Below are 11,921 nucleotides of genomic sequence, written 5' to 3' on the forward strand. Positions count from 1 at the left end.
AGCGGCAACAACAGTAATACCCCTCACATCGGTAATGGTTTCTCTCCATACATGGATATGAGTGGTAACAATTCCACTAGAGAAAACTACATGGATATGTCAGGGTAAGTTTAATAACACTATAGAAGATGTCCCAGAAATAGCAGCAAGTATTTTATCGGGTGGTAGATCTGGCCAAAAGAAAGAAATTTTCTCTTTACCATTCTTAAAATAAATTAATAATAACTGAGTTATTTAACTTTGAAAATTTAAAAAAATAATGGAATTATTTTGGCACCGGCAGCAATCGATAATCAGCTGCAAATACCAAGCAATTACCTGGATCTCGGCTTGTTTGACGCCCAGTGTTGACACATCGTTAGACATTGACTAGAAAGATTTAAAAACGACTTGGGAAATTCAGATTCAGATAGATCGTTTTATCACTTTACCAAAAACTGCAACTCTACACTTATAACAACTCTTCATTTCACTGCGATTCTTGACAGCACTACGCTTAAATGCCCACGTGTATTTAGCATAAAATACATTAATATGGCATCTGAATTCGGATTATTTTTTGAGAATTTAAACTCCTCTGTTTTTCCCACGCCTCTGTCATCTCACACTCTTGTTTTGTGAATACACACCAAAATAATTTATATTTCTACTTAAGTAATAAAAGTATTTTTAGAGGCTTATCTTACATTCGCCTATTTTTTTTTGTTTTGTCAGAGATTAACTGTTTTGAACAAAATCTCAAATGGACTGGATAACTTCAAATTCAAACAGCTGATCTGTTAAATGTAGGTCAAACGATGACTATTTACATACCTAATAGAGGGCGCTGATTCAAAAAGTTCGAAAAGAAGGTGAAGAAATATTTGATTTATTCAGTAGTGTTCAGTATCATTGGACTCATCGGTGGGAGAAGACTACGTCTTGATGCAATGTCAATCTCGGAATATTTATATCATAAATTAATATGCCACCGCACCGGTTCAAAGTTGTGTAAAGAAAGTTTTTATTATGTAGATATTAATGTAGAGTTGTTTGATATGTAAAAATTAAAATAATATTCTGCGAAAAGTTAAAATATGTGATGCTCAGTTTAATTGTTATGTAGATGTGTACGTGTTTGCTTAAGGATATGTTGGAGAAAATACAGGTAAATTCTGATCCAAAGAGTAAGCACTATGAAAATATTTCGTAATATGGCGAAAAAAAGCTGCTATAATTGTTCATTATTTAGATTTTCATTATTTCAGTTTATTAAACTGTAAAAAAGGTATTTAAAATAGTAGACGTTGCACTATACTTAATAGTAATCTACAATGATAAAAAAATCTACACTGGATAAAATTAATTTAAGAAATTTTAAAAATGTGAACTTAATTATAAACATACAGAATGTAGATAATGTAAAAGGTGGCAACATTGCATTCTCTCGAAGCACTACAAACAAATAACCGGAAACTGAACAAGCGACCCTCAAAAGTTTTTCAATATTTTCAGGAAAATGTCAAGAAAAATATAAAATTTTCAACAGCTTCCACTCATGGGCATATTTCTGAGGTTGACCTATACCGGGTGGTGTATCGTCGTTGGGAACATAGGAAATCCCATGCAAATTTTAAACTGTTTGAATATTGCCTCCCCTATTGATTTTATTATGTAGTCGTAAAAAGATTTTTTAAATAACCTAACCTAACAATCAAACACTAGTCAAAAATCGACATACCTTAAGTTGTCAACGTCGCGTCGTTTTGAAATGTAACTTAATTTTAATAAAATTGTAATACCCAGTACTAGTAATTATTTATTGTTATACACATCAAAAAAAGTGAGCATGCGAAAATGACACTACGCGCTGAAATAGCTTAGACTGTATATCTGACATTTTTCGGTTAATTGCCCCTGAATATTAAAATGTTATTAAAATTAAATTACTTTTGTCAATGACAAAATCATAGTAACCTAAGGTAAGTCGGTTTTTGACTGGTGTTTGATCGTTACCTGTTCGGTTTTAATATAGAAATAGATGAAATATTTCTTAAATTACACAAAATCGACTGGTCCAAAATTGTTCAGATTTGGTTGTATTTGTATATATACCTTTAAGAAATCCATTTACGACTTCTCTGTAAAATCAATAGGGGAGCCAATATTTTAACAGTTCAAAATTTGCATGGGATTTCCTATGTTTCCAACGAGGATGATTCCTATGTTTCGAACCCGGTATATACTACCAGTTAAAATACTTGCACTTATTTTTGAGACACCCTGTATATGTATATATTTTAATAGTTACTTAACGAAAATGAATTACATACAAATATAAATATTACATGTATGTTTTTTCTATTGATTTCACTTAAGGGAGATTAACTGAAATTAGATATTTTTATAACTTTTAGTGTGGTTTAAAGATAGGGGTTCAGAAAAATTATCTATGTACGAAAATAATAAAAAGGTTAAATAAATGTTATTTTTATTTTTTTTCAGATCTAGTCCAGCCCGCAACAGTCCCCGAAATACAATGCCATTAGCGGAATATGCTCGGCTATTTGGAAGGGCCAATTTGCCCGAGAATCATCGCACCAACGACTACGTGGACATGAATCAGACGAGGCGGCGAGCCAATTCGAATTCGTCATCGTCGCGCGCTGTCTCCTCTCCAGGTTTCTGGAACAACACCGCCGACCACAACGCAGACTACCTTGATATGTCCGGAAGAAATCGTCGGCCCGACAGGACAAGTTCATTCAGCTCTCAGATGTCTTCATCGCCCCAATTAGAAACCGCGCCCCAGAGATATATTGAGGCGGAACCTCAACCCTCCTCTCACAATATCGATGGATACGTCAGGATGATCCCTGGAAATATTCAGCATCATCGACAGAGCAGTTTGGATAGCTGCGTGGACCCGCACGGTGATTATTTGAATATGTCCGGTGCGCACTTGAGTGGTGCGAAGAATGCGGATGCAGGAAAGGGAAGGTCGCAACCGAATCCATTCACACGACGTCGAATAATCAAGGCATGAAAAACTCAAGTCCTTTGTCCATTACGTCTTTGTTGGGAGGGAAACTGTCGCCTACCAGTACAACGTCAAAGATGCATCTCCCATTAAGTTCATATTCCAGTCTTCCAAGACAAAAGTCTCCGAGAAAGGCAGCTGTAAGTAATATCATAAATATGAAATGATGACAATTTGAAAAATTGCAATCCGGAATTTCAGGAAGATCTGAAATACTGATACACTGGTTTTTCTAACGAGTATTTCAGAATTTTATATTATTTTTGTCTAACCTAAGGTGCATTACTAGATTTTAAAAACATTTTTTAAAACACTTTTAAATACCGACATATGAAAAAATCACGCGATCTAAACTTTGCTGAAAAACTTTAAAAGAAAGAGGTGTGTGCTTTAACTAGTGATGGGATCACTCGAGCGAAATTTCGCTCGAGTACTCGATTATTGAAATAACCGACATCGCTCGATTGTGAACGAGCGATGCAAGTGACGAGTACCAAGCGACGAAAGCATGCGATCCTAGAATGAAATAAATTAAAATCCGATTTTAATGTGACATACTCGATAAAAAGCGGAGCGAATTTTCTACATACATTGCAGGTAGCAAATTTATACGACGCCGTATATATATTTATCCGTTGCGTATCTGAGAGAAAATTTTACGACCTACATCGACAATGCTTTGAAATAAACTAAATCAAGCGATCAAGCGAATCGTTCGCCGCTTGCTACTTGCCATTCATCACCGATAGAATATGTGCCCTACGCACGCAACTTACTGCTTGGCGCTTGGCGTTAACGAGTACTTACAGTACGTCTGCTGTGTCTATGAAAGGAATGCGGACAAAAAACATTTAAATAAACAGCAATATATTTTATACGTCGACTTGACGAGTCCGCCACCGCAAATCGCTCCGCCCACTCGTTTTATTGGCTACTTGCAAATTTGTCGAATTTTTATTGATGGGACGGGTCGTCTAATTTTTTACAAAAAACATCGAGAGAATATCGTTTCCCCTCTCACGGATACCCCGTAGCTACAGAACGGACAGACGTACTGTACAACAACCGACGCACGGGTGAAAAACCGTATATTTAAATACGAGTGATTCGCTCGAGCGAGCACTCGGTTATTGCATTCGCTTGAAACTCGAGTACTCGATTATTGAAATTAATCAGTTTTCCCATAACTAGCTTTAACTGTGCCAATACAATGAAAAGTTAGTAGTTAGGACGGTTTGCCTCTAGAGGTAGGGTGAGTCAATAAGTACTTCATTTTTTTGCCTCTACCATCCTCTCAAACACATATTGAAATCTTCCTAGCAGTATTTTTTGCCTAAGATATATTCCCGATTGCTACTTTTCAAGTGTAATATGTGTATAATAGAGGGTGTCCCAATATTCCGTGGACATAGAACTACTACGTAATTTTGGAATCAGAATAAGTTCATTGGGCACCTCTATACAGAAATACTTCGTTTGGCCGTTAGAGGACATCAAACTTTAACAAAATAAACACATTTTTTAGGTCAATGTAAAACCTCTGACGAGGGGTAGGGGACTCAAAAAACTCACAATCTTTTAGGATGTTTATTTAATTTGATTTAAAAATTGGGGCGATATGTTTCGGGATTCATTTAATCCCCCAATAGTACCCCAATTTTTAAATCAAATTAAATTTTGAAATAAACATCCAAAAACATTGTGAGTTTTTTGAGTCCCCTACCCCGCGTCAGAGGTTTTACATTGATATGTACTCACACTGGGTTGGAGAACGTTTAGTTTTAGACTTTTTTTAAGCTATTTTAAGACCGATATTCCGATTTGAATGAGATTTGGGGTGCCTATGTTTGGTTAATTGCTTTAACATTTGACTTTCACAAAAAAAACAAGAAAAAGTATGGGAATTGTGCAAACTACCCCCACTCCTACATAATTTTTAGTAGAAATATTTTCCAACTCCACTGACGACTGATTTTTTTCGTAAAACGGTCCTCCTAGTATTTACTACATTTTTTGTTTGCTGTAAAAAAATGTCTATGTCCACAGAATATTGGGACAGCTTGTACAAAATTACAATTAATCCTGACATGACAAACATCCTGAATTTACAGACTAATGGTTCAAAAAGTAACTCCAGCACTAGCTCCAGCGTAACCACTACACCTTCCAGCTCTTCGACGATGTTTCCTCTTAGCTTAAACAGCCCTAGCTCGCCCGCTAGTACTAGCAAGGCCGGTACGCCTTCATTTTCCGGTGTCAAAGTACCCGTATCAATCCTTAGCGTTCCTTACAAGGCTAGCAGTAAGAAGAGACCGGACGAAGACGCCTACGCGATGATGGATTTCGAAACAAACTCGCAGCCTCTGGAGGCGAGCAAAGTGGACGAATCTCCATACATGAATTATTGTCCTCCGGGTGCCAATGCCCCTAAGGCTCCCGTTACTTTAGTATCTCCGTGCGTCGATACAGTGGGAGACTACGCGATTATGAAACCTGGAACGCTGCCAACAAAATCCACGACATTACCAAGAACGAAAACGGGTACCGGCTCGGGATCTGCCTCGCCTTTGTCTATGCATTTGTCAACGGTGGCCTTAACCGACAGACAGAACTTAGGTTTTAGGCCAATAAGAGAAAAGGACGAGAGGATACAAAGTCCGAGACCGGGAGATCAGGTTCCAGACAGACTAAGATTAGGTATACATTCAGAGAGTTGAATAATAATTCTAGATATTAACGTTTTATTTTTTGTTAGATGACAGAGTTCTGGAAGAAGCCAATATGGATGTAGAAGATGACTCCCGCAGGTCAGTTTCGGGGTCAGTCTCTCCAGCTGCCAAAATTTCCAGACCGAACTCTTCCAACTCTGAGAACATTAAGACGCCACTTCAGAGGCCGGCATCCATATCTGGATCGGAGAAGAATTCAAGGCCGCCTTCGGTTTGCTCAGAGGGACTGGCATCACGTCTAGGTTCGTATATAAGAAATTGATATTTTTACGGAAAATTGATTAACTCGTTTCAATTTCGATCTCATTTAATGAGTAAAAAAACGATTTTATATTCTAAAATTATATGTTTAGTCTATCTCTTTACCCCATCTGAATAATACAGTATATCATATCTTATTCAACCATTTCCAATTATGGTGTAGCCTCCCTCACATATTTAGATAATATCTTTGTAGTTGGGCCCATTATTATATGTATATTGTTGACTATGCGGGCCCAAGTTATCCCTGCTAATTCCTAATATCACCGTCCCATCTCAGGTTCGGTCTTCTTCGACATCTCTTAAGAGGGTTCTCCTAATTCCTCGTCGGTACCATGCTGTAATTTTTGTCGTCCGTTCTTATTGCCATTTGAGGGATTTGAGTCTGTGGATGACTCTATTACCTGGGTGTTTTGTCGTATCCACTCTATTCTTTTATGGTCTCTCTTGGTTATTCCCGGCATAATTCGTTTCATTGAGCGTTTTTATGATGTCCGTTTTAAGTGTCCAGGTTTCGCATGCATGGGTCATGACTGGTAGTACACATTGGTCGAATGGTTTCTATTTTAGATAGAGTGACATTCTAGATTTGAATATGATTGAGTTTCTTCCATAAGTACTCCATGCTAACTTAATTCTTCTGTTGATTTCTGGTAGTAGAGATCCCGAGCTGTGTATTAGTTGTCCTAATGTTCTACTATTTCCAGTGTTATGTTGTTTATTAGAATGTCTTTTCTTTCCACCAGTTCCATTACTTTAGTTTTTAGTTTTTGCTAAATTCATTTTGAGACCCACTTTATTGATGGCTGTAATTAGTTCATTAATTTGTGCTTGTAGTTCTTGAGGACTATTGGCAATTAGGACTATGTTATCAGCGAATCTTAGATGGTAAGATATTCTCCATCTATTTTTAGTCATTTGTTGGTCCAGTACAGTTGACGGAATATTTGTCTGTCGTACTCCTGCTTTGCCAGTTGGGAACTCTGGGGTTGTTTTATTACTCTTCTTTCGCTTCTTTGTATATTTTCGCCTGTCCGTACCTTGTTTCGCTAGGGCTTCTATTTTTGCCTTAGATATTTAGTCGAAAGCCTCCTCAAAGTCTATAAAGGCTATGGCTAGTGGAAGTTCATATTCTTTTGCTCAGCTGATAGTTTCTCTTAGTGTATGTATATGATCAATCGTGCTAAAGCCGTTTCTAAAGCCTGCCTGTTCTCGTGGTTGTGCAGCGTCTAGCCTGTTTTGTATTCTGCTGTTTATTATTTTTGTAAATATCTTGTATGTTACCAAAGGTAGGCTTATTGGTCTATAATTTCTGATACCTTCTTTACTTTCTTTCTTATGAATTAGAATTATGTTGGCGCTCCAGTCTTGTAGTATATGTTTTCTCCTTAGACAACTGGTGTATATGTTACAGTTAAAGTTCGATATCCGGTTAATTACAACAAGTTAATGTTTGGGTTTGGTTTTATTTTTGATTGTTTTGTTTTGTGTTATTCTCGAGATTAACTGGGTAATATTGAGATTAACTTTATTTCGGCCCTTAACCGTAACATATATATATGCTAGGATTTTATTAAGTTATCCTACCAGCGTACTTAAGTATTTCAGCTGTTATTCCGTCGTTTCTTGCTGCTTTTCCATTTTTCATATATTGAAGCTCCTTTTCTACTTCTCTAACGAGAACTTATGGGGCGTCATCTTGTGGTAGGGGCAGTCTTTCTTATTCATGTATGTTTTCTGAGGCTTTATATAGATCACAGTAGAACCTTGGTATCATGTTTATTATTTCGTTTTTATCTGTTATTCTGATGGTGTTGTGTGTTAATGCGATTAGCTGCTTCTTTCCGATCATGAGGTATTTTTTAGCGTTCGTATATCTTTTTCTGTTTTCGATTGCAGTTTATACAACTTTTTTATTGTAGTTTTTAATGTCTTCTGCAATCCTCTTTCTTATTGTCTTACATAAGTATATTAAGTGTATTCTATTTACATTATTTATATACAATAAGTGTATTCTATTCTATTTATGTAGCTCTCGGTTTTCATTCCTCTTCTTTTCTTGAGAAATACTTCATCAGTTTATTATCTTTGTTACGCCGCCGCCGCTTTGGGCTGAATACTAAGGGCTGGCAAAGGTTAGTCTTGGGTCGAGATTTCCGTATTTAAGAAGAGTACAATGGGTTTATAATGTACTGAACAAAGAGAGAACAATAAACACGTTGCCAAACGTATGAACTAAACCGAGAAACTGCGCATATTGTTAAGAGACGTGGAAGGGGATATAGCAGATTTGTCGCAGTCCACCGGTCGACCTAATCAGTACCTCTGTCAGTACTTAAAGTTCTAGGGAAAAGTGTACATCATGCGTTCAGCTTCACGATTTAATTACGTCTCGCGATACTTTATTTGTTTATTTATTAATTCGTTGTCGTTGTAGTTTTCCCTATAGCTTAAAAAAAATAAGTGCAAGTTAGAAACACTTGCATTTTTGGTAAAAATAAGTGGAATTGAGTTGGTGTTCGACAGTGGTTGCGCTATTTGAACTCTGAATTCAAAATGAATCGATATCTCAAAATCTATTAAAAATAATTGATTGTAGTTTTTTCAAAAACTTTCATAACATTTCTGCTATATTTTCTTCGCGGAAAATCTTTATAAATAAAAAAGTTACACGATTGCTGAAAATTACTATGCACTAAAAGTAAATGGATGGGTTGTTTAAAATTTTTGAATAGAAAAACCAATCTTATCGATTTTTTCTTATTTAAACATATTGTAAAAGATCCGATCTTCAAAATAAAAAAAAGTTTCAATATCTAAAGTGGTTCTTAAGTTATGGCGTATGTTAAAAAGTTCAGTTTTTAAATTATCGCGATTGCTGACGTTTTATCGTTATAAAAAAATGGACACACTAACGATATATTTATAATACCATTTCAGATGCTCAGAAACATATCTAATGATTTTATCTAGTTATCTTTTGGAAAAAAATTCGTTTAAAAATAAGCGGTTTGGGATCGTGATTTTACTTTACCTGATAGGGAAAGGCGTACCGGTAACGCCGCTACAACACACCGTCGCATTTCTCTCACTCCGACTTAATAATATCCCTATGCGATTTACTTCCACACATGTAAGTACCGACCCAAAAGTAACAGTTGCCAGCACGGTATGCAAATAACTATATTAAATGTAGAGTTACAACAGTATTTATTCTAATATGTTTTTAATTTAATTATTTCTATTTTCAGGTTCAAACTCCAGCGTGTACTCTTCAAGCTCATCCGCCTCGACGGTTGTAGGCGTGCCGACGCTAGCCGACCTGGCAAGAATCGATCAGGCGCACCCCGTCAGGCTACATTATGCCAGTTTAGATCTTACCAACCCCGATCCAGAGGACAGGAAAAGCCCCAGAACGGTGCGAAACGATTCCGCGGCGCCCTCAAACGAAACCACTTTTGTGTACGCAGACATAGACTTTATCAAAAGCGAAGAACTGAGCAAGAACAATAGTGGCAACGTCGCTAGTACTAGTACCACCGTCAAAAACTGAAATTAGGTGCGCTTTTTAAAGTGGCCTAATGTATATGTCGTATACAAATATTAGAATGGTTTTTATTTTAATTATCGTTAATAGTGTCTAAGTAGTGTTTTTACGATTGTAAGTTTTATTTTATTTTGAAATGCCGGAGACCGCTTGGTCTCGGTGAATAAATAAATATAGAACTTTTTAGTAATACGCTTATTAAATTTAATTTTGTTTTTGTAGTTGATTAGTTTAAGGTTAAAAAGCTCTGTTGCCGGGTATAGAATAAATTCTACCGCGTGTTGGAAATGCGCGTGGTGACATAAAGCGTGAAATGAAATTTTGGTATGAGCTTGCTTATTTCTGAAAGCTAAATATCTTTACAGCAACAGTAATAATTGTTTATGATTAAGATCTTTATCAAAGCATTTAAATTAAGACAACTTTCTAAATTAATTGTGGAAGGCTCTATTCCTGAGCCAAACAAGGATAAATGATTTTTTCTTGTCACGTTTTATTTTCTGTTGAAGAATGATACAGGTACTTGTATTGTAACAACTGTTTTTTCCTTAGATTTTTAGAGCATTCAATAAGATAGAATAGTCTTCTTTGGTAAATCGGACTATACATTTTTACCTTTGGAAATTATTTTTATATATCGCTGTTTTAACATTTTTTATCAATTATTTTATTAACAACGTTTTATCGTTGTTTTAACATCTTTCAATGACTTCTAATAACTCAGGCCCAAGCTGGAAGGAACTCCAACAACAAAGTTATTAACATTAGTAAATCTCAAACTGAAATGTCACTTCTGCGCCTACTATGACGGCGTTTCTATTAGATTACACGATATTTCTATATTGTATTTAGGAATAAAAACTAGGAATTACCTAAAACTTGTATCTAATAAATGTAAATTAGTAGGTACATGGTTGATAAAAATCTAAAAAAATTGATTATGCAGCAGAGCTTATTTTAAATTAATTTTTAAACTTCTGTTACAAATAGACTGATAAATTATTACTTAGATTGAATAGGTTTGATTTGAACACATATCTATAAAATATGTAAGTAAAGGAGATTATGCGCAAAAAGATTGTACTTGTTAGTTGTCTATTTTATGGATATGTAAAATTGAGATACAACATCCTTAGAATATTTTTCAGTAAATAAATTTACAAATGGAAGAAAATGTAAGCAACTTTCATATAATTCGTCGTATTTTTACATCTATGTAGAAAAATGTTTATAGTCTTAAATTGTTGTAAACGTTTAAAACATATCATGTAAGTAAAAAGTATCCTATTACAGTAAATTAACTCGATTAATGTAGTAAAATATTTTTAAAAAATAAACTCTTTATATAGATATTTCGAAATTTAGTTTAAGGAAGTTTAGATTTTTTGTAATGTGTGCCTAAAAATTATATAACCTTCATATTGGACAAAAGAAAAAATTTAAGAAAATTCGTAAATATATAAGTCTATAAAAGTAATCCAATTTCAATATAGAGCTAGCTCTTGGTTATATTTGTAGTAATTTACACTGTTGCAATTGGTCATTTTATTATTTCACTTACTAAAAATGTATTGGAGCAAACTTACCCTTAGTGACAAATTTTGATTTATTTTTAGTTTGTTCTAGGTATACGACTTTAATATAAGATGGTAGATAATATCGGGAGCTCTAAAAATTTTCATTGATTTACTACACCCTGTATATTATAGCTTATTATCGTTTTATCAAATATTAACCATTTCGGGTGTAAATTTAGTTGTTTAAAAAAATTAAATTAAAATGAAACATAACAAATATTGTACAGTATTTTATAAACAAAGAGTTTCGAACGCTATATACAGGGTGGTCCGAACTGTATTCCGGAAACTTCGGCAGCATATTCTGCAGATAAAAATAAGTAAAAATGTTCGTATAGATGTATGTCCAAAAATGTTTAGTTTCGGAGATACAGGGTGTAGAAGTTTCATTTTTATTTCGAAACATGTTGACTAAATAGTTATTGGACTGAGATCATAAATTTGAAATGTTTTTGTACCAAAAGTTTAACAAAAACTGTTTTATCATCATTTTTTTGCAGAAAAAGATATGATTAATTTAAAAAAATAAAAATTTCGCAAATTTATTATTTCAGTGAAATAACTATCTACTCAACGTGCTTATTTTTCGTCAATAATGGCATGTATTAACTATTTCCATTCTAAATATCTTGAGAACGGTTGATCGTACCGATTTTTACAAAGAGATATTTTTTACGTAAAAAACCACAGAGATGTATATTTTTTCCCACGGTAGTTTTATACAGGTACGGACAAAAAGTTATTACGCTTCAAAACAGTTAAAACACATGTAGGTGGCGCCCTCTACC

General features: G+C 34.8%; 1 protein-coding gene across 7 annotated transcripts in view; it reads left to right on the forward strand.

Moving 5' to 3' along the window:
• LOC115879307 (insulin receptor substrate 1) overlaps positions 1-11,486 on the forward strand; it is a 205,095-nt gene extending 193,609 nt beyond the window's left edge. For 6 of the 7 annotated variants that reach the window (XM_030896060.1, XM_030896058.1, XM_030896059.1 and 3 more), the window contains 3 exons: positions 5,131-5,716; positions 5,775-5,990; positions 9,261-11,485. In XM_030896060.1, coding sequence (XP_030751920.1) covers positions 5,131-5,716; positions 5,775-5,990; positions 9,261-9,562 — 1,104 coding nt within the window. In that variant the 3' untranslated portion in view covers positions 9,563-11,485. Of the gene's footprint in view, positions 1-5,130; positions 5,717-5,774; positions 5,991-9,260 lie in introns of all 7 variants that reach the window. The other variant, XM_030896056.1, reaches the window with a different exon arrangement.
• The last annotated feature ends 435 nt before the right edge of the window (positions 11,487-11,921 follow it).

This window comes from Sitophilus oryzae, unplaced genomic scaffold (genome assembly GCF_002938485.1).
Source record: "Sitophilus oryzae breed Bouriz unplaced genomic scaffold, Soryzae_2.0 scaffold_1576_pilon_pilon, whole genome shotgun sequence".
Classification (NCBI taxonomy): Eukaryota; Metazoa; Arthropoda; class Insecta; order Coleoptera; family Curculionidae; genus Sitophilus; species Sitophilus oryzae.